At 54.3% G+C, this 26,309-nt stretch overlaps 1 protein-coding gene across 2 annotated transcripts in view; it reads right to left on the bottom strand.

Moving 5' to 3' along the window:
• HMCN2 (hemicentin 2) overlaps positions 1-26,309 on the bottom strand; it is a 147,403-nt gene that overhangs the window by 106,042 nt on the left and 15,052 nt on the right. For both annotated transcript variants that reach the window (XM_088019264.1, XM_088019265.1), the window contains exons 2-14: positions 23,126-23,196; positions 21,696-21,854; positions 20,695-20,817; positions 13,255-13,426; positions 12,507-12,613; positions 11,249-11,369; positions 9,297-9,560; positions 6,537-6,681; positions 5,927-6,048; positions 3,886-4,158; positions 2,642-2,783; positions 2,096-2,223; positions 1,045-1,158 (exon numbers count right to left, since the gene is read on the bottom strand). In XM_088019264.1, coding sequence (XP_087875390.1) covers positions 1,045-1,158; positions 2,096-2,223; positions 2,642-2,783; positions 3,886-4,158; positions 5,927-6,048; positions 6,537-6,681; positions 9,297-9,560; positions 11,249-11,369; positions 12,507-12,613; positions 13,255-13,426; positions 20,695-20,817; positions 21,696-21,854; positions 23,126-23,196 — 1,941 coding nt within the window. The remainder of the gene's footprint in view (positions 1-1,044; positions 1,159-2,095; positions 2,224-2,641; positions 2,784-3,885; positions 4,159-5,926; positions 6,049-6,536; positions 6,682-9,296; positions 9,561-11,248; positions 11,370-12,506; positions 12,614-13,254; positions 13,427-20,694; positions 20,818-21,695; positions 21,855-23,125; positions 23,197-26,309) is intronic.

The following is a 26,309-nucleotide window of genomic DNA, read 5'->3' as shown; positions in this document are numbered from 1 at the left end:
GAGAGAGGCCCTTTTAAAAAGTGTTCCCGGGCCAGGCTCTCGGCCAGAACAGCAGAGACTCGAGCACCAAGTCAGGAGCCCCGGGGCCTCTGCCATCCAGGGGTGGCCTGGCACAAAATGCTCACACTCTTGAGCTGCTTCTGCCTGTGTCAAAGTCAAGGTGGGCTCTGACAAGCTGGCAGACAGGTGCCATGAATGACAGAGCCCGTCCAGGTGGGAGAGGGCAACATGGGTGAGGGCTGACCCTTGGGAGGGAGCTAGGATTCTACTCCTGGAAAGACAGGAGCAGCCCCTGCTGAGGGCTCCAGAACACTCCCATCAGCCAAACTTCAGCTCGGAGTCCGTCACTGGGAAGACCTCCGTACCCATTGACTCAAAAGAGCCTCAGAACAGGCCTGGTACTACTGGTCCCTATTTCTTAGATTAACCGCATCACCATCACTAAGAACACCGAACCCGGGGCGCCTGGGTGGCTCAGTCGGTGAAGCATCTGCCTTTGGCTCGGGTCAGGATCTCAGGGTCCTGGGATCGAGTCCCGCGTCAGGCTCCCTGCTCAGTGGGGAGTCTGCTCTTCTCCCTCTCCCTCTGCCGCTCCTCCCTGTTCATGCTCTCCCTCGCTCTTGCGCTCTCTCTCAAATACATAAAATCTTCAAAAAAAAAAAAAGAACACCGTGCCCAGCCCACATGCCAGGCTTGTTCTAAACACTTTACTTATGTGAACTCATCTCATCCTCACACAACTAACCTATCTGATGTTCGCCATTTCCCAGATAAGGAAGCAGGCTCAGCAATGCCAGGTCACCTGCCCACTGTCACCCAGGGGAGCTAGAATTCAAATCTAAGTCTACTCTAAATCCTGCTCCTCACCACTGAGCTGCATGGATGCTCAGCTGGGGGAGGGGGTGCTGCTAGAACGGACCAGCCCTCCCAGACACCCCATTCGCAGTGCCACTCCCCCCCACCCCCCATGACCATTCCGGAAAGCTGATCCTCCAGGGGCCCCAGGAGGGACAGTTCCCCAGGCCCCTCTCCCACCTGACGTACCTCGATACCAGATGACCCGGGGTGGGGGCACCCCAGACACCTCACACACCAGCACGGCCTGGTCCCCGACGGCGGCCAGCACCACTGCATTTACCGCAGAGACGGACGGTGGATCTGCGTGGGAGCAGAAGGGGAGCTTGGGACCCGCCCACAGACTCCCTAGGTCAACAGTGCAGCCTCTCACGGTGGGGGGGGGGGGTGGGCGAGGACAGGGAAGGAGCTGCACCTCCTGCCTCCTCCCTACCCCCCCACCAGTCAGGGACCGTCACCCCAGAAAGATCTAGCCACTGTTGGTTTTCTTAAAAGTTTCTGACCCAGGACCTCAAATGAAAGCCAGTCACTCCTGGAACAAATCCACCCCACACACATCCGTTTCTCATTGAATTTGCCATAAAAGCCGAAACCTGGGGCGCCTGGGTGGCTCATTCGGTTAAGCGGCTCCCTTCGGCTTGGGTCATGATCTCAGGGTTCTGGGCTTGAGCCCCCAGTTGGGTTCCCTGCTCAGCGGGGAGTCTGCTTCTCCCTCTGCCTCTGCCCCTGCCCCTGCTTCTGCTCTCTCTCAAGAAAAAAAAAAAAAAAAAAGCTGAAACCCTAAAGGTCCTAAATGCCCTGCATGGGCTGCCCATCCGTCCCCTGTCCCCGTCCCTCTCTCCCATCCTCTCCACACCAGCCTTCTTGTCACCTCCTAAGCACCCCAGACTCACTCTGACCTCAGGGCCTTTGCCTCACCGGGTCCCTTTCCCATTCTCATCTCTGGCAAGCGTCCCCCCTCGTGGAGGCCTTGGCCCGTCCCGTGTGTACCAGCGTGTCCCTCCCGTCCCCACCGGCACATCATACTGCTCCCCTAGCACACTCCGAAAGCCCCCTTATCCGTCTGCATGCTTCTTCTGTGCCTCCCCATTAGAATATGAGCTCCCCCCGGGCAGGGACCATGTGTTCACTGCTGTATCCCCAGGGCCTGGCACACAGCAAATGCTCAACAAGTATTTGTGGATGGGAAGGAGGGAGGGAGAGAAGGGAGGCTCTTCTGAGATGCCCGGGGCCCAGGTACCTGTATAGTAGAGGGTGACCATCTCTTCGTCTGTGCCGACCTCATTCACAGCCTGGCAGCTGTAATTCCCAGCATCCTCTGGGGCCACTCCCTGAATGATCAGGGTTCCCTGGGCATCTACATGGATTCTGGAGTCAGGCCATAAAACAACATGTTCAACGGCCAAGGGGCCAACGAGGTCCGGTCACCCGAGGACTACCTCAGTCATCATCAACAACAAACTAACTAATAGCATCACTAGTGATCGCCATTTTCTACTGACTGCTTGCTCTGTGCCTGGCTGTGTGCTCAGAGCTTTACATAGATTGTCCTTGCTAATGCATGAGGTTCAGAGAGGTAAAAGCGACTTGCCCAAGGTCACACAGCCTGAATGGCAGGGGCAGGATTCAAGCACAGGTCTACTGGATTCTGGAACTATAGCTCCCACAAATGCTTCCCTCTCCCCGTGCCACCCCCTGCCCGCCGCCAACCCGTTTACAGGTAAAAAGATGGAGGCCCAGAGGCATCCCCCGGGAGTCCTTATTCACCTGGCCCTGGGCCCCTCACCTGCTGTCCTCTTGCAGAGCATGACCCCCACGGCTCCAGGAGATGTGGGGTGTGGGGTACCCAGAGGCTGAGCAGCTGACGCTCACCTCCATACCCTGGGAGAAGTGCTGGGACCGGGTGTGGATGCTGACCTGGGGGGCCTCTGCGGTATAAAGAGTGGACAGGTGGGGAAGAGCCTGTCAGGGCAGCCATGCCGTTCCAGGTGCCCAGCCCCAGCCTCCTCTCCATCCCCAAAGTCGCAGAAGGGCCAGATGTAGGAAGTAAAGGCCCCAAGGGGCCTGAATCCCCAGGGAGTGGCTTTCCTGGGAGCTGGGGTTGACCAGGCAGCTGCCCAGGCCACACAAAGTGGATTTCCTAATGCCCCCGCGGGTTCTGCTCCAGGCTGAGCATCTTGGAGAGGCTTAGGCAAATAGGCAGATGCCAGGGCCGGGGACAACTCTCACCTCCAGTGACCCTGAGTGGACCCCAAGGCCTGCCCGAGCACTGGCCCCAAACCTAGGTTCTATTCACAGCACAGTAGGCTTGTTGGCCTCCAACAGACCTCACCAGGCCAACTCACCTAGAAAAGGTAAACAGGGCCCTCCAATATCAGTGGCAGACAAAGCTAACAGATACGGCAGAACCTAGACATGGCCTCGGAATTCTTCTCAGCACACTCCAGGCAACCAACCAAGAGTTGCTGGCACAAGAGAGAACAGTTGTCCCGATAGGGCTCATTTTCACACTTGGGGAAATAGCAGCCCAGAGAGAAAGATCCGCCTAAACCCTGGGTAGACCCGAGGTGACCTCCAGGTCCTAAGACTCCCAGGTGGGGGCTCTTTCCACTGCCTCCCCCGACCCCATCTGGTCAATGCCACCCAGCACCTGCCAAGCACATCTGATCTCTGGACTTCCAGAAGTTTCCTGGATTCCACTCCTGCCCTACATATTGGGGCGGGGGGGAGAGGGGCAACAGAGGTGCTCCACGGCATGGGAAATCAAGAGGACACAATGAAATCGCCTTGGCCTACAGCAGCAGAAATTTAGGTTAGATATTAGGGTGAACTTTCCAACAGGGAGAACCACTAAACTTAGGCTAGGAGGCTACAGAATTCTCTTTCTCTGAAAATTCAGAAGACACAGGACTAATGTTGCCTGCCCGACGTGATGCTGGGGCAGAGGCACGGATCAATGGGCTCTGGGGAGGAGCACTAGGGAGTGTGTTCACCTGGAAGCACAGACAGCAGTGGAAGGCAGAGCCTCACCTCTCACCAGGAGCCAGATGGATGCCCTGGTGACCCCATTGGCGTTGCTGGCCATGCACTGGTACCGCCCACCGTCACTGGGGATAATGTCGCTGACCTCCAGGGATAGGTCGGCCAGCTGGGCGACTCTGCCCGGCGAGGCCGACAGGACTCGCCAGTCCCGGATCCACGTCAGGTTGTAGGGGACATCACTCAGGACCTGGCAGGCCAGGACGGCAGTCTCCCCTGGGGACACGGTGATGTTGGGGGCAGGGACTAGCTGCGGCGGAGGGTCTGAAGGAAAAAAAACAGAGGAGACTGGGAGGGGGCGGACACAGAGAGGGGGCCATCCCGCCGGCGCTGGGGACGTCCTAACTCCAGCGTCCCGCACGGGATCCTTGGGGACACGTCGTCCGTCAGAGTAGTGGAGAAGCATCTGCTCACCATCCCAGGCCAGCGCCACCCCGGGAGGAGGGCCCATTCCCTCCACGTCCCCCCACTTCCCCACCACCATCACACCCCTGGCGAGGGCTGCGTGGCACCTGCGTGCTTTGCACACGACAGCCAAGTGCAACACGGACCAAGACCCCCACTACCCTTCTCACCCTGTGAGCCAGGAACTCCACCCTGGGGAATACAGCCTCGGAAATCACCCTCAAGAGGGAAACAGTAGTGAGTACGAAGCTATTCTCTGTGCAGATCGCAGGAGGATCCTCACAGCCAAAATGTACCACAGAGGCCACTGCCCCAAACGAGGGAAGAGCTAAGAAAACCACTCTCTTGACAGGGAAAAAAGGGGTAAGTGATCAGATCAGAGCCCATCTAACCATGGATGTGGGCCCGAGCGCTCGCAGGGAAAAAGCTGGGTCCACACAAGCTGCACGTGCCAATGACCTGCCGTCACAAAGAGCATGTGAACTTCACAGCCCCGAAAAATGATACTGCAGAAACCAGCCAGAAGTAACATTCTGGGGCAAATGAGAAAATCTGACTGCAGCCAAATTAAATAGCATTAAGGTATTATCATTCATTTTATTAGGTGTGATCATAACATTTTTACTATATGGGAAAATGTACTTTCTAAAAAAAAAAAAAGAGAGAGAGAGTGATAAATACTGAAATGTCAGGATGCCTACAATTTAGTTTAAAATAGTCTAGCCAGAGAGTGAGAAAGCAAATATGGCAAAATTTTAGCGATTAGTAAGTCTAAGGAATGGGCGTGTGCGTTTCCTTATGCTGTTCCCTTTCCTGTCCCTATCATTTCTAAAACGTAAAACCCCCATGGGGCGCCTGGGTGGCTCAAGGCGGTTAAGTGTCCGACTCTTAATTTCGGCTCAGGTCATGACCTCAGGGTCGTGAGATCGAGCCCCAAGAGGGGAGTCTGCTTGGGACTCTCTCCCCCCCTTTGCCTCTCCCCCTCAATCCCACGCTCACTCACTCTTTTTCTCTAGAATAAATAAATAAGTCTTCTTAAAAAAATGCTATGGAGGTTGTCTCTAGAATAAGACCACAGGTTATCCAAATCTTCTTTTGTCCGTCTGTACTCCCGCCAGCCTTCCTGCAAGGAGCATGGCAGTCTGTGTGAGATTAGAGGCTGCAGACTGGCTAATCTTTCCATGTTCCTTGGGCTCCTTTTCTTCTCTTCAAGGCAGTTTAGATTCCTGATTTAAAAAACGGAGCCGATTTCATTTCTAGACGCCCTGTGACGTCTCCAACCTTCCTGAGCTGGATGGTGCTATCCTGGCAGGGACCTGGAGGCATTAAGGGAGGGGGACTTCCGGATGGACAGGGGCCCCTGGAAGGGCCTAGGGGAGGAAGGCATGACCCTAGCCGGGCTCCTCAACCTTCCTCCATCTGAGAGCCACAGGCCGCTCCTGGGTGACAGCCCAAACGGCGCGCCAGGGGGCAGGTGGCAGTGTGGGCAGTGGACTCTGGGAAATGGACAATCCCCGGCAGCTGGCTGGCATGTGCCCCCCAGATGGACATGCCCTGGGGGCAAACCCTAGAGGGAAAAATCAGGAAGAGGGGGGAGGGCATACGAGGACGGGCCGAAAGGACAGACCTGTGACAACAATCTGGGCCTTTGCTCGTCCGGTCCCAGCCCTGCTGACAGCCATGCACTCATACACCCCTTCCTCGGTCTTGGAGGCCCGTGGAATCTCCCAGCTGCTGTTTCCCGACACCCTGCAAACCCAGAACAGCTGGAGACACACAATCCCCCTGACCCCAGCCAGGGTCCCCCAGCCTCTCCCAGTCCCTAAACCCTGCCCAGAGGGAACAAATCCTCTCGGAGAGGCTGTCTGACTCTCCTTACCGCCAAGGACATGCAAATTTTACAACATGCTGTGTGACTCTGAGCAAGTCCCTTTCCCTCTCTGAGCCCTAGACTTTCATGCATGAGGGGGAGGGTCTCAGATGGTCCTTCCTGCCCTAACCTCAGGAGCTGGGTCCTGCATGGGATGAGTGTTCCAGAAGCTGGGGAGGCCCACAGCTCCTTCACAGGGTGATGACCCAGCAGCGGTGGGAGCTTTGGGGAACACCCTCCCCCATCCCGGGCCATGCTGTGAGGTGCCCAGGAGGACATTATGACCGAGACCAAAGGTCCTTCTCCCGCCACCCACTCCCCTCAGACTGCCGGGGTTGGGGACACTGGGTGGTCAGCACCCACTCACTGCAAGTGCCTCTCCTCGCCCAGCCTGGCTCCGTTCCGCCGCAGCTGTAGCCGGAAGGGCAGGGTGCTGTGCACAGAGCAGGAGACCAGCAGGGGCTGGTGCAGGTAGCCATGGATCCTGGGGGGCATGCTGACCAGAGGGGCACCTGTAGGCAAGGCCCAGCAGTGAGGATCCTTCCCTGCCGCCCCCCACAGCCCGCCCTTGTCAGCGATGCAGAGAGTGCAGGGATGAGCCAGGATTCCATCCCTGGCCCTGCCATCCAGCGGTCACCAAGAAGAGGTCGCTTTGCCCCTGCCAGCTCAGTTTCCACCTCTATAAACTGGGCTTAATCCTGGTACTGACGTCTCCATGCTGTCTGGGGAGTTGGTGAGAGGCAGGGCACGTGCACACGGCATGGCAAGCCCCCTCGGGACAAGCTCCTGCTGTTTCTGTGGTTTGTGGGAAGACCAGCCGAGATGGGCCAGTCTGCGCCCCTGCTTTCTCCACTGTCCAGGACGTAGAAGTCGGACCAGTCCAGAGATCTGACAAAATGCTCCCCAGATTGGGCTCTCCGCGCTTCCAGACGTCTCATCTGCCTGGAGGGTCAGTCTCACTCAAGGATGTTGGAAGAAAGCCTTTTTTTATATTTAAAAATAAGCAAAGCTGGAGTATGGCTGTGAACACAAAGTTCACACGCATTTTTGAGATAAAATAAGAGACTTCAATGACATCTCACAGTTTGTGATGAGCCCCGTGGGGCCCCCGGGAGACACCCTCCCCTGCCTATCCCTGGTCTTGGGGTGACACGTTCTCTCTCCTTGGCTATTGGAATCGCTTCAGTGGCAAGGTCTGAGAACACCCCCATGGGGTCAGTGACTGCCATCAGGGCCTCGCTGGGGGATCGCGGGCGTAGGCTCAACTCTCGTCCTGCCCCCCCCCACACCCTGCATCCCCACCAGAGATGCTCCATGGGTGAGACAATGCACCAGACGTCCTCCGAGCCCAGAGCTGAGGGTGGGCGGGCGGCGGGTGACATCATGCTGCAGGCTCCCTGCCACATCCCAGGGGAGAGGGATGTCGGACTATCCAGCCACGTCCTCAGCTGTGTGCAAAGCAGCCACCGCTCACCCACACACACTGGAAGCCTCTGCAAGGCCAGCTCAGGCTCCGTCCTCCATGAGCTCAATGGGCCCAGGGACCCGAGGCCCAGCCCTGCCACCCGCCCATGTCTCCAAACCCAGAGCCTCCTGCTCGAGGCCAAACTCCCAGCTTCCCAGACCTAGAAGGAAGGAAAACTCCAAGCCACCTCCCTTCTCCCTGCCAACACACACACACACACACACACACACACACACACACACACACACACACACACACACACACTTTCATCTAGAGCTGAGGTGAAGAACAAAAGCCAGAGCTTAACTCCAAACCCATAGATTCATCTGAAAGACCAAGAGAGAGAGAAACAGAGGTTGCTATTGCCCCTGCTGGAACTCCTTCCTGAAAATTCCTCCTCGGGGTTATAAAAGCCAAGGGACAAGGAGCCCAGGGACCACAGCAGGGGAGTGGAGACCAGGAGGCTGAGAGAAGGGGGTCCCCAGCACCCTCACCCTGCCCCACTTGGGTTCTCAAAGTCCTTCACCTCACCATGGGCACCTTGGTGGCCTCCTTGCACCCCTACTTGAAGTAGACAGAGGAGTCTGCTCCTTGTCAAGAGATCCCCAGCAAAGAAGATGTTGGGTGTCAGTGACATCCATCTCTGTGAGCTCCCCCCAGGCCACTGCCATGCGAAAGGGGGTAGCGAGAAGGAGGGAACAAAGCCCAACAAGGGAGGCTGCTGGCCAGTGAACTCAGATACCCCAGGCTAGGACCAGAGGCAGAGCGGGAGAGCCAAAGACTCAGCCCTGCGCTCTGGAAGCTTCTGACCTGGATGGGAGACCTCAGGGACACAAGGGAATGGGCAAAAAGCCACACATGACCAAAGATAGGACCATAAAATGACCTGTGCCCACAATGACATGACAGTAACAGCAGCTGTTACATATGGGGGCCCTGGCCCACAAAGCCCACATCCTGGGCACAGCCTCAGGGTACCCAAGAGATGTCTTGTTATGTGTAGTAGCTTATGGAACCCTCAGGGCAACTCTGTGAGATGAGTAGCCTGAGCTTCTTCATCTGTAAAGTGGGGATACACCTCAGAAGTATTATAAGCACTCAGTGAGCTACTGTATGGCAGGTGCTTGGCTCAGGACTGTCCCATGAGAGGCGCTCAAGACGATGACTAGTATTACCATGATTATGATTATGGAAGAGGACACCCACATTCACTGCCCTGCCCCCCGCTGTGCCTACAGTGCCTAGCACCGTGACGAACACAAAAATGAATGCTAGATGGATATTTGGATGGATGCATGCATGCATGAGTGGGTGGGTGGATGGATATTTGGACGGATGGATAGATGCATGGACAAGTGAGTGGGTGGATGGATGAATAGGCAGATGAATGGATGGATGTTTGCATCAATGAGTAGGTGGGTGGACAGATGAATGGGTGAGTGGATGCATGGGTAGGTGGAGAGATGGATGGCTTGGTACTAAATCCTTGACCTGACTGCTACATCTAAAGCACCTCAGTATTTAGCACGATGCATTGCAGTGTGCTGCTCATAGAAGTTTAATGAACATTTCCTCATCTCATCTAATCAGGGAAGGCTTCCAGGAAGAAATGGGTCTCCAAGTGAGCCAGGGAGCTGGGAGCAGTAAGAGCCACTCACTCACCTGGGACCACCCCACTGTAGGAAACTCCAGAGACACGGAGCAGGGGATTCCCCTCATGGTCTTTGCCCTTCACCTTGAGGTAGAAGCGCTCCTGGGGGGCGTGGAAAGGCGGTCCGCCCCACAGCTGATGCGTGGATCCGTTCGAGAGGGGCCTCGTGGGCAAAGTCAGGAGGGACCGCCCTGAACTGTGTGAGAGCTCCACCGAGTCCAGGTGGCCAGGTGCCTGCAGGCCCGTGGAGTTGATCACCAGGGAGATGGGCACCCCTGCAGAGGGAAGGGGGAGGAAGAAGATCCCAGCGTCTGTTCTGGGCTCCATGATCCTCTCCAAGCAGGGGCCCTCAGACCACAGTCAGGGACCCAGCCTGCTTGGCCCTCTTACCGGCTTGCTCACCTTCTGTTCCCTGTACCACCTAATGCTGGGGGTGGATAGAGAGGGGTCCTGCTACTGTCCGTGGTCCTGAAACACCACTGTCCATCCAAACCACGGCTTCCCACGGCTGCAACACCTCCAGTCTGCAGACTCGGGCTCACATGGAGTAGAACTGGGAGAGGGCATTTCTCTGCACCTTAACCCGCCCCCCCCCCCATTAACTCTGGAATTGCATCAGGTAGGCTCTGGGACCAGCCTAGGTGAGACACACGCTAGTTTGGGAACTCTGGCTCCTGTTCATCCTCTCTCTTCTGTTCAGCTTTCCTTTGATTTTCCTTTTGTTTTATTAGAAATGGACTTTTCACACTATTCCAGAAAATGTAAAATTGGAGTTAGGTCTCATAATTCCCTTAGTTGATTTGGGAATGTCACTCAGGTCTTTCCCTTTTCAAACAGTTATTATTTTTTTCCTTAGAGAACATAAACCAGGAAACAGATGGTGTGGTTGGTATGATCCATCAAATGCCTTAAAATCTTTGAAGAAACATGGAACAATCTGGAAAGGGCACATAAAAATCTGGAAGTCCAGATTCCTTTGAAAAAGAATGTGTGTCAGTGCTGGGCCCCATTCCCATGTTGCAACAATCAGCCAAGGGCACGCTCCCTGTGGTGGGGCAACCACTACCCCACTCCCTGATGCCCCTTCAGTGAAGCCAAGGGCCAAATGCTATTTATCACTTGCAATCGCCCTGCTGTTTCTCTCTCCTTTTTTTAAAAAATGTCTTGGACCCACCTCTTTCTCAAAAGCAGAAACCAAAGAAGATCACATGTGGCCCCCCCTTCACCCTCTTCCACTGGGGACTGGCCCTAGGGACCCTTCAGTTTTCAAGCGCTGCATTTAGGGTTTCTTTTCTCTCCTGGCTCTAGAAGTTTCCCTACCTCTCCCCCTTCCTACTACTGGGAAAAACAAGCACTAAATAAGCAAGCGGCCCCCTTTCGCTTTGAAGATGTTACCGCTAGTCCTGGCAGAGAACCAACCAGGGCTGACAAGGATGACAAAGATTAGAGGAAATGCACATTCAAAAGCTCTAAGGATCTGGTATCTACCATTTTGGTCACCAGTCAGTGATCTGGAGTTAGCCTGACCTGGTGTAGGTCCCTCCCCATCTCCCTTCTGAGCTGGTCCCAGCAAAATCCTCTGAAGGGCCCCTGGTGAGTGATCAGACTTCCCAAACTATAAATTGGGACCCCTGACCTGGCCACCAGATGGCATTTTCTGGCATGAAGCTCTTGCAACCTAAGCCAAAAGCCCCTGCCTGCTCTGGAGCCCAGCCTTCTCCAGATGGAACCATGATGGGGCACACAGGCAACCCCAGATCCCAGTGGGCGGCTTCTAACCAGAAAATCGACCTTGTGCCTCCAACTCCAACATCCCCCTAGGCTCCCAACCCCCACCCAGCCTGCACAGGGCCCGTTCTAGCCACACAGTTAGGGCCTGCCCCCCCCCCCCCACTTCCAAAAGGCAAGCCCCACCTCTCCAGAAAGCAGCTCTGCATCACCCCCAGGGTCAGGAGCACTGTACCTTGCAGGGGCCACTCAATGGTGTGGTTGAGGTCCAGAGAGGGCTGAGTGGAGAAGCCGGCTCGGAAGTCGATGTTGCTGACACCTGTGATCCTCACTGAATGGCGACCACTGCTATAGACCTAGCACAGACCCAGACCCCATCACCAGGGCGCCCGACTCCAGCTCCAGGGCAGAAGGTGGCCGCCCTGACCTGCCTCCGGCACCCGCAGCTGCAGTTCTCCCACCTTTGCAGACACGTGGGCGACTTCCCTGCTCTCTGGGGGCCCAGCGCTATGCTCCCAAATGCAGTAGAAGAGGCCCCAGCTATGGCTCTGTCCTGAGCGGGACTCTGGAAACTGCTTTGCCTTTCCAGCCACCCCCCCAAACACCCACAGCCCCGTCTGTTCCCCTGCATGTCTAATCCCCGCCTTGCCTTCCCCACTGGCATTAGAGCTCTTGGCTCAAAAATGCTCAGAGTTGGGGCGCCTGGGTGGCACAGTCAGTTGGGCGTGTCTGCCTTCGGCTTGGGTCATGATCTCCAGGTCCTGGGATCGAGTCCCGCATCGGGCTCCCTGCTCAGCAGGGAACCTGCTTCTCCCTCTGCCTGCCGCTCCCCCTGCTTGTGTGTTCTCCCTCTTTCTGACAAAAAATGAATAAAAATCTTAAAAAAAAATACTCAAGAGTTCGAAGGGCAGGGTCAGTATTGCCCCTTTGTCAGTACCATCCACACCTAGCTCAGGGCCCAGCACCTAGGAGGTGCTCCATAAACGTTTGCTCAACCAGCCAGGAGCTCACATCCTTCCAAGGCAGCAGCCTGACCCATCCCAGGACCCTCTGCCAGGAGCCCAACCTACCCCCGGTCCCTGGCCTCCAGCACCTTGCAGATTAGAGCAGGCCCACCTCCCCCTGCCAGGCATATCCCTCTAAGCCATCCTTCCCCCAAGGTCACCCTTGCTTCCTTTGTTCATTCTTCACAGAATAGGTTTCTGAACCTCAAGCTGGCTTGGTCACCCACCTCTGGACACTCAAGCTGTTTCTCCAACTCTTTCTTAAAAGTTCCCTAACTAACCCCAAACCACTCTACTTCCTCTCACGGCTGCAAAGCAGAATACTCCTCCTCTGTTCTTGACCCTTTGCTTCTATTGATATGTCCCCGTCACCACCCATGCTCCAGCCCTCAGCTTCCCAGGGCCCCAGCTCCCCAGGACAGGCAGGAGGGAGACAGGGTCTTGGCTTGGTGAAACCGGTCCCCCTCCCTGGGCACCAGGGCCCCTTACCTTGATGGCCCACAGCCCAGGATGCTCAGGCTTAAAGGCCACAACCTTGGCGGAGTCAGGGATGTTGAGAAGCACGTTGAGGCCCTCATCCTTCTGTAGGATCCTCCCTGTGGAGCCCCCAAGGATTTCTCAGTCCCCGATGCTTTTCTGGCCGTGACAGAGGCCCCAGCCTGTCCCCAGGAGCGCAGGGCCCTCCAAACACCAGCCTCAGGCTTCCCAAAGTAACTGACAAGAGACCTTTGGTGGTGCTCGGCCCTTCACCTCATTCTGCACGCCACCCTCATCCACCCGCAGGTGGGGGTTGAACACCTCGCCTCTAGACCCGGGAACTCGTGACATCCTCGGAGCACCATGAGGCTGGGTGGCTGGGTCCAAATCACACTGACCCTGGGTGACCTGGACAAGTCACTCCACCTTCCAGAGTCTCAATGGCGTGCCACTAATTCTTGCCCCGACTGACCTGCTAGGCCACTGTAGGGATCCGCTGAGAACATGGGGAAGACCACACATGAGCCTCACATCCCAGGGACTGTGGTTATCTTAATTCCCCTCACTTGGCTGCTAACAGCCTCCCTGCCTCCTCACCCACCACAGGCACCCTCTCTGCCCTCCACGTGGCATCCCCCCTCCCTCCTTTTTCCTGGAGCCTTGTGTCCAAACCCCCTGCCACCCTGGGTCTCTCTCTTTACCCCATCCTGGACTCCTAGCCCAGTCTCGGGGTCAAAGATGAGGCCGGTACTGCACATACCCAGTGGGTCGCGGACTTCGATCTGAGGCCCCGGACCGCTCAGGGAGATGGTGACCTCCTTCAGGCTGGGGTCAAAGGGAATCTTCCACGTATGCTCGCCCTCTTCCTTGTGGTCCGTGGACAGCAGATGCACCTTGGTGGCCTGGACTGCTGACTCTACCCACTTCAGCACCTGGGAAGCAGGCGCGCGAAGCTGATGCCAGCAGGTGCCTGTGGTCTTGCCTAGAACTGACCCACTGGAGGCAGGTCTGTAATAGGTTCCCAGCGGAACCTAGTCCCCCACCTGGGTTTTAGGCAGCATATAGGCTTTCCAAGTTACCTAAGGCCACCCCCACACCCACTGCCCTATACCAGGCCAATTTACATTTCATTACCTTCCTGGCCTATGGGTTGGGAGTTGTGACACCCAAATTAAGGCCACTCGGAGGGAAGGGCTGATCTCTATGGCACCCTGGAGATCTGGAATCTCCCCCAGAACAATGCAATTCACCATCACCCCAAGGGGCCTCAGACCACCCTCCCACCAGGGTGTCATGCTCTCTAAGCAGGCCTGAGAGGGTCTGCTGTGAAGACAGAATCTCCTCCTGATCTGTTACACAATACTGAGAAATATTAAATCCTTAAATCCTATAATTTCAGATTCATTCTAAAATCTTAAGCAGGTAACAGGTGAGGACTCCCCCTCCAGACTACCAGACCACCTAGGTACATGTTTAAAGTATGATTTGGGGGGATTCTCAAACTCTCCCACAGGTGCCCCCTTTGAATGCATAGACCCCATGTCAGCAACACTGGATCCAGCCTAAGATATCTCACTGAGCACAAAATTATTGAGTTTCTCCAAATCCTTACCATGGTCTTCAAGACCCTATGTTCTGTCCTGGGTTTTAGGCAGCTGCCCAACCTGACTCAAGGTCAGTGTGCCCCTGACTCTCCCCATGCTTGCAGGGTCAGACTCCCACAGTTGGACGCCCATGCTCCCACCACACATGCTTCTCTCTTGCAGAAATGACCTGCACTCTCTTTATCAACCAACTCCTGGTTAGATTCATACCTGTCTCCCCTCTTGGCCTGGGAGCCCCATGAGGGCCGAGACCCTCTGCTATGCCCTGAGCTCAGTGGCTGGCACAGAGAGGGTGTTCGGGAAGCTTCTGTTCACTGTGTGTGACAGCAGGGCAGACACCTCCTTAATAGGGGCATCAGATTCACCTTACGGACACCTCACTCCGTTCCACCCCCAAACCAGCCTTGTAATAGCCACGCCTCCCAGTTTCCCATTAGAAAACCAGGAACGAGGATGAAGAGGGGGCCTTCTTCCAGGCCAAGTTACTTTCACGTTTTCCCAGGATGCTTCTCGAACTAAACAAAATGAAACATGAACCTCACTGTACAACAAATGAGCACCATAGCCACAGAGAGAAAAAAAAGAGCTCCTCATGTACTGAGAACCCAGGGGTTCGACTGAACTTTCCCAGTGGAAGGCACCCTGAGGACAGAAAGAACTGCAAAGAAATTCTTATTTAGTAGCTTTGACTTGGCACAACCATCAGTACTGTGCTCATAAAACTGTTTTATGTATCTTGCAGAATAAAGCAAAGAAGTAAAAGATGTTAAGGCTTGCTGAACCAAGATTTCCTCTTACAGCCAAGTGTAAGAGAGAGTTGCAAGTATTTTATTTATATACAAATTCATTCCAAGTGAATTTATAACCTGGGGGTTTCTCAATACCATTCCCCACTAGTATTGTTTGGAGAAATGGCTGATTCCAGGTCTGGGGCAGGTGACTCACAAGGTAAGCCTGAGACAACTGTTAGTTCCATTAAGCAAAGAAGTTCTCAGAGAAGGAAGGAACCAGCCAAAGGGCAATCCCATTAGCTAAATCTGGGAGAACTTGAGCCCCCCAAAAATAATGACTTGAATCAACACAAACACATCCAATTAAAGAATCCGTGTGCCCATAATAAATACTCGAAAAAGAACAGCAAAATTCAAACAAAAAACCTCTTGCCACCAATGAAGGCAACTTCTTCATTAAAGAGAAAGAATTAAGTATGATTCCTGCCTTTTCAATAGGTTTTCTGTGCTTCAAAAAACCAAGTCATCAAAAGCTCTTCTTCATGGAAGGATGCCCACTAATAAATGTGCAAGAGATGAGATGTCCATGTGGAACCCCAGCATTACCCCACAGACCACTTGAGCCATAAAGGGAAAAACATGTCCCTACAATACAGAGAGCTGTCTGTCACCACCTTCACCCAGGAACCAAACCTACCATCAGGAATAGAAGGACAATGAGACATGACTTACCTCCTGGTGTGATGCAACAGAAAAGACACACAGCACCAACCATGAAATATTCCTGCCCCAAACGCTGGCCTCCACTAATCAGTCCCTTAGAGCTAACTGCCAGGTTAGAGGAAATACAGCAGGGGAAAGGAACAAATTAATGACATAAGGAAACAATCAGATGAATCCGGAACCCGGGGTATTGTACAATCAAGGCCTCTCCAAGAAGTTAGTGGCAGGAAAAAAAAAAAAAAAAAAAAGGTAGAAGGCTCCAGATGTAATCAGACTTAACAGACATAACAAGCAAATGAAATGCACGCCCCCTGATTAAACCCTGATTTGACAAAAACTGTTACCAAAGACATTTTGAGGACAATTAGGGAAATCTGAATTTGAACTTGGCATTGAATAAAGCAGCAAAGTACTCTTCATTTTATTAGAAGATATTGTGGATTACGGCCAAGATCATTTTTTTTTAAATTCATACTGAATTATTTACAGAGAAGATCGAACAGAGAGGTAAAGCAGGTGGGGCAAAAATGGTAACTGCTGAATCTAGTTGGGACATAGGTTCTTCTCACCTTTCTTTAAGATCTTTCATAGTAATTTTTTTAAGTAAAAGTCCCTTAAAAAGAGCAAGTATGTCATGACTTTCATGTATACTCCTAAACAACCACAGTGGGGTCCTGTTGCCAATTCCAATCAACTGGAAGTGATATTGTCAGACAAAATCCAAAGCTGCATCAGTCGCAGAGAGGAGAACGCTCTGTGATTGATGAGTAATGTCTGCCACGGATACAGGATAAGAAAAGTGGTATCTTATGTGCCGCATATTGGCCACCCTTGCTCTGAATCATACTCCTACCGTGCGATCCTCCACGAAAGCGAACAGGAAAAGAAGGGAATTGGAAGAACTGCCCGAGATTGAAAAAGCAAGTGTGCTTTATTCAGACTGAGCTGGAATGCTTGTGCCTAGATTTCAGTTATCCCAGGATAAGAATCCTGTGTTCTGAAAACTCACTTGTCTGTATGCTTGGAGCTCCCTCCTTCTGTTTTGCCTCGCTTTCTAAGTAATGTTTCTCTTGACAACGTTCTCCGTGCACACGGGAGCTGGCTGGAGGAAGCAGCAGCCAAGGCCTCCAGCTGGAAGGATGGACAGAAGCTGCCGAGGTGAGGCAACTGCCCCCACCCCAAAGCCACAGCCCCATGATCACTGTCCTCTGCCCCCTCCCCCCAACCCCGGGGTCATGCCTTGTCAGGGGTTGGGAGGAAATCACAACTGAGCAAAGTTGCTGGAAGGCGGCGGCAGCACCAGCTGACAACGTCCCAGAGAGATCACACCAACTGTTGTGCCGCAACTGTCATTACAAGCTTGTCCTAAGATGTTCCAACAGAGGGATGATGCCCAGGAGTTCAGGCTACTGAACCTCAGAGAAGGCTCACACAGAGGACGATGCCAGTGACCCCACCAGGAGGCGGCATGCCTCCTGTCCTCCTGCCACGGGGTCTGCCCCTAAGCACAGCACTGCCAGGGAGCTGGGGGTGCTGACCATCTTGCCCACAGCAAGGCCAGACTCCCTGCAGGCCCAGGCCTGCAGACAAGGCTTTCTGGACCCTGCAATGCCCCCAGGGCTCCGGGCAGAATGTAGGGAGCCTTCTGAGCGGAGAGCCTTCATCCAGCAAGCTCAATGTTTATTTGGCGGAGACAATGGCTTCCAGATGTTAGCAGGACTGGGGGCCTGCGAGCCAGCGCTGCAATGAGGCTCATCTCTTTGTCACCGATAGGGAAGGAATGAAAGAATCTGGTGCTGCTACCCCAGCCAGATGGCTGCCGCTCGGCCGTTCACGGCAGATAAATCATCCCGAGGCTCCTCCCCGGACACTTGACAGCCAGGGCGGCCGAGGAAGCAGAGAGGAGAGGCCAGGGGGCCTAGAGGGCCTCAGAGCCACAGAGCAGAAAGCTGGGGCCTGACTGTGGGGCCTGGGTCAGGAAGCTCGGTCGGCAGTGATGGAGAGAGAGCCCCAGCCCCTTCCAGCTGCGCACCGCTGGGCACTCAGGTCCTGAGCACCTGTTCTGAGAGAGCCGTTACTCTTCAGGGGGCTTCACGGGAGCCCGGGATACATTCTAGGCTCCATACCAAAGCAGGGGGCTAGAATCACGGCCATCACTAACTCTTACCAAGGGCTTCCCAGGGCCTGCCAGTCACCCGTCTCACTAGGCAGGGGCTCTCTTAACCCACTGTGCACAGGAGGAAACAGAGGCCCAGAGAGGTTAAGTACGATGTTCAAGGTCACCCTGTAGGCAGGTGGCAGGGCTGGGGTCTGAAGCTGGCATGGGGCCCTAACCCTCCACCACGCTGCCTCCTCCTGGAAGAATCCAGAATGAAGTCATCTCTGGGGCCCGTGCCTCCTGATCTGTTAATTGGAACCACCTGGTCAGACCTCCCTTCCTCCCCCACCCCCCACACTTACTGTCTTAGAAGGTGGTTCACCTTTCCCCTAGTTGATGTGCAGAATCTGGGCGATTTGGCATATTTGTATGGGCTGGTGCTAGACAGGAGAAGGGGCTGGGCTCCCAGAACGGACTTCCCAGGAGCAGGGAAGGCTGCAGAATGAGGGGGTTTGCCCAGCAATTCTGGCCCACTCTTCTGGGGCTGGTGGCAATACACTGAGCTGGGTCTGAGCTGCGGAAAGGCTGTGCTTTGGCCGGGGGGGTCTTGGACCTAGCTAAGCCTTGACCAGAAATACCCACTCCCAAAGGGCCATGGTGCCCACCTCCCCTGTCCATTGAAGGATGGCAAGAGCCCCAAATTACTCCCACCAGGAAGAGGAGATCTTCACCTTGCTTCAATTACCCTAGAACCCCAAAGGGCTACTAACAACCGGAAAAAAGCAAAAGCTCAAAAGCACTGAGACCTAACCTGGATGGACTCTGTCTCTGTGTCCAGCAACTGGACCTGAGCTAGCCAGTAGCAGGTGCACGGTAAGCGGGAAATGAAGGCAAGAGAGAATGCAGAACGTGTCCCTCTTGCTGCACTGGACATACTGTGCAAAGGTAAAAGGACTGACTACACGTGCACAGTTTGGGGACTTTGGCAACTTCTGAGGAGTCATTCTCTCAGCTGGAGCCCCCTGGCTTGGGCAAAGGCACTGTTCCCTCTCCTTGGGCAGGGGTTGGGGGGGGGAGTGGGGGGAATGATCACAGCCCTGGCCATCCTGGCCACTTTCTCAGGCTTGCTAAATGTCTGGGAACATCTAGAATGTCACACCTCTGCGTCTAGGAAGGAGAAGAATCCAGGCCCCTACCCAGAGGCAGCCAATCCTGGCCACTGGAGGTCCCATCAAGTCAAACACAGACTGCCAAGTCAGGCTCCCACAGCAGAAGGCTGGCCACCATGGCCAGGAGCCAGTGGATTCACCCCACTTTCCCTGCCTCAAGAGAGAGAACAGGGGAGCCCAGCCCCCACCTGGGCAAGCTGTCCCCCGCTGACCTGTCCAGCTGCCCTGTCTGATTTGCCCCTGACCTTCAGAACCCAGCTCCCACCCAAATAGGTCTCCCCCAAAAACAAGGACTGAGCCATCCCTCCACTCCCAAAGGCCTCCCACCCTCACTTGGGCGGCTCAGTGCCAGAGAAGGCCGACATGCCAAAAAATAAAGTCTAATGTGTCCCAGAGAACCATAAACGCCATTTGTCAACAGGGAGTTAAGGCATGCTAATCTAAACATGGCCCTAGAGACCATTCTCTTCAGTCCATAAATATATAACACAAAAAAACCCTCTCCTGGAGGCTACAGCAGGGCTGCTGGGGCTGAGGCCTGCCTCCCAGACACGGCCTCTCTTGCCTCCCTCTTCCCAGGGCCTCAGGCACAAGGGACCCTGCATCTGTCCATTTACCAGCTATTTACTGAGCACCTGCTCCATGCTGGTAGCCGCATGAGGTACTGGCGATATACAGCAGCACAAAGGACCCATAGTAAGGGCCTGTTGCTCAGGGAGCTCACAGCCTAACGCGTTCAGTGATGCCACGGTTATAAAACTGCAGTTATGTAAAGCAGTGCCAGGAGCTGGGAGAGAGTATGAAAGAAGACTTAATCTTGACGGGAAATCAAGGAAGGTCTCCCAAGGAGAGAGCATTTCAGCTAAGACTGGGAAAATGAGGAACCAGGGGAGGTGTAGGAAAAACAAGCTGCATGAGCAAAGGCCCTGGGGTAGAAAGACGGGACACTGAAGAAACAGCGGAGTCTAGTGGGGTGGCAGCAGTCAGCAAGGGGAATAACACAGGTCATGGGGTCAGAGAGGCAGGAGTCAGAGAAGGCTCTGGACCTTCTCCAGGGGACAACCAGAAGAGACCCATTGGTCAGATTTGCTTTAGAAAGATCCAGTGTATGAGAGATGGCTCATAGAAGCTCGAAAAAGTCCACTGAGAGCACCTTCCCAACCCTGCTCAGTGACTTCATGATGGCAGCTTGAAATCAGCCAGGGTAGGAGGATTTATACCACAGAAATGGGCACTCTCGTTCTTTCAGGGAGGTGGCTGTGGACATTTACCAGCATGTCACTGGAAGGATCCCTCTGGCACCTGGGAGGGAACAGACTTGTGGGGAGAGGGAAAGCAGGGCGAGCCCTGAGCGGCCAGTGGGGCCTGGAGGCGGGGGAAGGACAGACACCTGGTCAGCACCGAGCTGAAAGAATCCAGATCACTGACAACCCTGTGCCTCAGGACATAGGGCCAAGCGAGCCCCCGCCTGCCTAAGTGCTCCAGCAGGATCTTCTGGCCCTGAATCTGACGCCCCTTATCTCCCACCTACTCCTCTACCCACCCCTGGGTTCCCTGACTCTGGGGAGAAGCTCACCCCCTACCCCCACCTCTGGCAAACTTTGCTAGGTCCATCCTGCCAGCCTGCACCATTTGCGGGATCCAGGATGCTTCCTCAAGTTCCAACCTCTTCACCTACAAAATCGGGAAGTCCAGTGCACCTGCCTTTGGGGTGGGCAGCAGGTAGAAGGGCCTGGCGAGATGACGTCATACAGCCCTGAGCATAGCACTCACGGTGCTGGCCACAGGGTGAGACATGGAGCTGCTCATCCATGGCAGCGACCTGACAGCCAGGCACAGACGCCCGGAGATGCAGGATGGCCAGGGAAGGCTCACCTCGGTCACCTGCTGCTTGTCCAGGTGGAACACCTGCCCAGAGCTGGTGGCAGCGATCTCCTCGTAAGCCAGGTAGCCGGGATGAGTGCGGTCACCACAGTCCCCTGTCAGCACGAAGACCACCTGGAAGAGGGACATGAAGCCTGGCTCGGGGCTTCCCTGGCCGCCTCCTTCAGGTGTGCACGGCAGGGCCAGAACGAGGGAGGAGGGACCCAGGGCGAGCCCTTGCCTCTCTCTGGGCTCAGGCGATGCATCTGTAGACTGGGAACGATGGGAGTACCCACCCCGTGCGGACCAGGGCTGAGGCGGGTCAAGGGTGCAGCACGGGACCAGGAACACTTCAGGTGCTCAAGAAATGGAGGCCGTTACTAAATCTACAGAAAGGAAGGGAATGGAAATCGGCTCGCTCCAAGTAGCCCTTGGGGGCCACAAAATTAGAAGAACCTTGGAGAATGGAGTTTGTTCCGGATGGGAGACCAGAGACCAGAGAAGCCGTCCCAGCTCTTGAGAGCTTGGCCGGAGGAGGTCACGCGGTTGGGGGGCCCTTCCCCCTTCCCCGCGCACAGCCCTCCACCCCAGCCCTGGCTGTGAAAGCGAGAAGCAAAAACCCAAGCAACAAGTCAGGTGCCCGAGGCAGTGGGAAAAGGGCCCCGCACCACAGAGACGGGAGCGCAGGGTGACACCAGGAGGAAGATGAATTTGCACGGACTCTGACAGGGTGCAAGCGAGAGGAGTGGGTGGTGTGGTCTTTATCAAGAATGAGCCTCGCCAGGTGGCAGGAGCCGCGGCGGGCGGGGGGCCCAGAGCATGAGAACACACTTGGACTTCACCAGACCAGCTCGGTCTTGAGGGCCGGCGGCCGTGCTGGCGGGGACCCCGGAGGGGAAGCAGCCGCCCTCCACTCGGCAGGTGGGGGCTCGGGCTGCCCGCAGTGGGGACCCTGGCTTCCTCAGCAGCCCTGGGGGCCCCCACGCTCAAGCCCCCCAGGCCGGCCCACTCACCTGTGACTGTTTAAGCTGTAAGAGCCGCAGGACCTCCTCTTTCTTGTGGTAGTCCTTGGCGCGGGCGTCCGAGAAGACATAGATGAAGGAGCCGGGATTGGCCACCTCCACAGCAGCCTTGATGGCCCCCACACTCATCTCTGGGCAGTCACCGCCCCCCTGCAGGGCAGGGGTGCGTCAGGAGCTGTTGCCCACCTCTTCCGGGTGGGGCCCACCTAGGGACACCTCTGACACCAGTGGGGGGTAGGAGGAGGTCTAACTTTAGACGAGTAGCACCTTCCCCTCGCTCACCCATGCAAGAGAGGCATGGTCCCTCCCGTGGGGCCAGCACCTCACGATTATTTAATTACCACTGCGATGAGTGATCCAAGCTGGGGAGGAGGGCTGAGAGCCCTGGGATACCTAACAGATGCCCCCAAAGAAGCCCCGTGTCAGCCGCGGCTTGGGGGAGCAGAGGGTGCCGGGGGGTGGCCAGGAGAAGGAGCGGCGGGCGTGGGGCAGAGGAAAGAGTCCAAGCTGCCTCCCCAAATCCACTTCGTAGCCTGCCCTAGAATCAGTCCCAAACCAGCGCACACTCCCGCCATCCCTGACCACGGACAGGAGCTCTGCTCTGGGGAAGGGAGCGTGTCCTGCCTGACCGGCTTTGCCCAGCCAGTCAGGGTCTGCACATGGTCACTTTTCAGTAGTGCTCCTCTCCTGGGTTCACTCATCCAGCCCACAAGCACTTCCTGTCCCCTCTATGTGCTGGGCCCTGTTCTGAGCCCCGTGGGACCTGGCCGTGAATTAGATAGGTGGGGGTCCCTGCCTTCAGGAACCTGCTGCTGTCGGTGGGCGGGACAGATGCTGAACCTGGGTGTTCAGTGTGGCAAAGAAGCCCAGCTGTTTTGGGGGTCTGGATCGAGACCTCTCACACCCTCCTTCCGCTACCACACACCTCTTCCTTCCACTGCTTCACCCATTCGCTAAATAATAAGCACCTACAGGGCGCCTGGGTGGCTCAGATGGTTAAGCGTCTGCCTTCGGCTCAGGTCATGATCCCAGGGTCCTGGGATCGAGTCCCGCATCAGGATCCCTGCTCTGTGTGAGCCTGCTTCTCCCTCTGCCTCTCTCTCTCTCTCTGCCTCTCATGAATAAATAAATAAAAACATTTAAGAAAAAAAAAAAATAAGCACCTACAATGTACCGAGCACAGGGACCCCCACAGGTACTTGGGTCACTGAATAAAGGAAGGAACCCCAAGATGTACAGGATCTTCAGCATTCCCAAGCTGGGGCACAGGTCAGAGGCAGTGCTGGGAGACAGTTCATGACAGTAGCCGAAGCCGCCATCTTGGCCCCTGGGTGGGGCAAAGACCCTGGCCTCAGGCTTGGACTGGGAAAGGAAGTGGGGGGGCGGGGGCAGAGCAAGCAGCCAGGGGCAGGGTGGCCCACCTGCACATAGAGTTCTCTCAGCTCTCTCTGAAACACCGCTGGATCTGCCGTGAGGGTCACTGGGCCAATATCTGCAGGGAAAAGAGAGAGGGGCCGAGGTGGGCTTGTATTCCCGGATGTACCACCTCCATGGGGTGGGGCAGCAGTTACACGATGTGCTACCAGAAGGGAAATAAGGTGAAACCTGGGCCCCAGAGACACCCTCCCCAACCAAAAGGGGAGCAGTAAGGGGGCAGTTTCCAGGTCTTCCAGGCCATTCAGCCCCCTGCCCTGCTCCAAGCCAGGCCCAGAGCTCCAGGGGAGCACAGAGGTGAGACAGAGGGCAACCCCCCTGTTCTTCCTCAAAACCACAGTTCTCAGTCTTTTCTGAACATGGCTGTCCTAGGAACCTCCCCTCTACCACCCTGCCCACCCCACCATCAGTGGGAGAGGAATTCTGGAAAGACAGAGACAGAGAACTGTCCAACACCAGCCTGATCAACGAGAAGAAAATCTTCCAGAAACTCCATCCATATATTAGCTCGTTTAAAAAGAGCAGCGTTAGATTGCAAAGGTTGACTACACCAAATGTAGGTGAAGACATGGGACTAACTTCTGTCCGCTGCTGGTGGGAATGCAAAATGGTTCAACCACTTTGGAAGATAAACAGAACTTTCTAAAACCTTAAGCATGCACATACCATGAGAGCCAGTCATTTCACTCCTAGGTATTTACCCAAGAGAAATGAAAACATATGTCGACACCAAGACTTGTGCTCAACTGTTCAGAGCAGTTGTATTCATAATAGTCCAGAACTAGAAGCCAGCCAAATGTCCATCAACCAATGAACAGATAAACAAACTGTGGTCTCTTCATATAATCAAAAACTGCTCAGCAAGAAAGCAGAACAAGCTACCAATGCAGGCAACCACACAGATGAATCTCACAGATGATATCACGCTGCACGAAAGAAGCCAGACACAAAGAGCGCACATTTATATGGTTCCATTTATAGAAGTTCTGGAACAGGAAGGAATAATCTAAGGTGGAAAAAATCAGAACAGAGGTTGTCTGGGGGCTAGGGAGATACAAAGGGACTGTCAGGGAAGGCAGAAATGTTCTATAGTGTGATAGGAGTGTGGGTTCCACAGGAATAAGGTTTCTCCAAACTGCAAAGCAAAGATTTGTGCATTTCAATGTATGTAAATTTCACCTCCTAAAGCCAGCACTATAGAGAACAATCATCACTGAGTGGGGGTGGAGGGTGAGAGGTCTAGATGAACAAGAACGGCAGAACAGTTTTGATGTCTGGCGATGGGGATGTAGGGATTCATCACACTACTCTGCTGACTTTGCATATATTTGAAATGTTCCCCGATAAAAAGATTTTTTTAATAGCTGTAATTGAGAGTCACAGTTAGCATAAGACAAGGCTATCAGGGCACCGAAAACAGGGCTAGGATCCCAACTCCCCATGGGGATGTGTGCACTAAGGGGGTTTTACAAGGTTCGTGGACGTCAAATTTCTCAGGAAAATATTTCATCTGAGTCCTTGGTGAACTCTAATAATGGACTATTTTTAGCTCAAGAATTCTAAATTCTAGTCACCCTAAAAAAATTCCCATACTCATCGACTAGTCAACTGACCTTGGTCCTTCTTAGGGAAGGAAGCCCATGGAATTATCCGGCATTCATCCACAATTCTCAAGGAGAGTGCAGACACCAGCTCTTCTGCCCAACACTTTAGGAACCAATCGTCCCCTGGGAGCCCATGCCTGTGTTCTGAATTTATTATTCATCATGCCCAACACCCCTCCCTCAGCTGCTCTGGCGTTTACCAAGCCTCCCCCCTCCCCCTGACCTCTCATTTTCTGAACTCTGCAGTAATTGATTCAGCCAAACCCTCAGCCTTTGCTGACAGATCTGATTGGAATCCTGACTCCATCCTTGAGCCACAGGGCCTCTCAGACCTTACTTCACTGTCCCCAGGCTCAGTTTCCGCATCTGTAAAATGAGGCACAGAACAACACCATCTCTCCTAGCTGAGAAGCATCACTCTGAGAACGCAGTGGGGTCAGGGAGGGACAGACCCCGCATGGGTCCCGTGTACACAGCGAAGGCTCAGCAAACACGGCCATGTGGCTGTTTGTGCTCCAGCATGAGGTCCTCAAACTCCAGTTTGACAGAGAAAAGCAGTAATTTTATTCAACACTGGTTCTTTATTACGTGATAATACATGGTCGATGTTTAAAAAAAAAAAAAGTTCACTAATGATACTGACATTTACTAAGCACTTACTAAGTCCCAGTCCATGTGCTGAGATGCTTCCCGAGCATTTACTGGCTGAATCCTCCCTGGCACCAGGTCGGTCTCAGTCTCACCCACATTTTACAGAGGAGAACAGGGAAGACTAGAGAGGTTAAGTGACTTGCCCAAAGACACACAGCCAATAAGTGGCAGGGCTGGGATGAGCCTAGGTCTGTACAACTCCAGAAACCAAGCTCTAGAGAATGGCTCCCTGTGAACTATATATAGAAATTCCTGACACAGAAAGAGAAGGGAATTCTACCAACCAGAGACAGTCATTCTGATTTTTATACATAACCTTCAACACTTTCATGCATATTTGTAAACCTGCCCCTTGCACGCATGCATACTATTTTACACAGAATTTCTACTGAAGTACAAATAACATCCTATTTTTAACCTAATTCTTTTTACCGAATAACATATTTTGAGCAATTTTCCAGAAGGCTAAATGCTCAGTTTCAAAATCATTTTTAATGGGTACAAAGTATTTCCTTTGTATAAATGACTAAGAGTGGATGTGCTTGATCCCACGTCGCTTTGTTTCCAGTTTTTATAATGAGCAATGTTACCAAGAACACCTCTAGATCCATAGCATTTAAGCACCAGCTCAGTGGATGCCTTGGCATATACTCCCATGAGCACAATTACTGGGTCAAAGGCCAGGACGTTTGTAAAGGCTCTGGAAGCAAGTTCAGTAACCTCCTAACTGTCCTCCCCTCCTCCAGATGAGCCAGCCACTCATCCGTCAATGCTGGGGAAGCCGGCCTGCGCCCAGTTTTGCTCACATGGGGGAATGGATACCAACAGCTCATTGTCTGTGAACCCAGGGAAGCCCCAGGGGATCCCAGCTCTGACTCTGGCTGCCCACCGCCCCCCCCCCATGGTCTAGTGACCT

This window comes from Eumetopias jubatus, unplaced genomic scaffold (assembly GCF_037043125.1).
Source record: "Eumetopias jubatus isolate StellerSeaLion01/CBP00866 unplaced genomic scaffold, mEumJub1_p1.0 scaffold_15, whole genome shotgun sequence".
NCBI lineage: Eukaryota > Metazoa > Chordata > Mammalia > Carnivora > Otariidae > Eumetopias > Eumetopias jubatus.
This window is presented reverse-complemented; position numbering and strand designations above follow the sequence as displayed.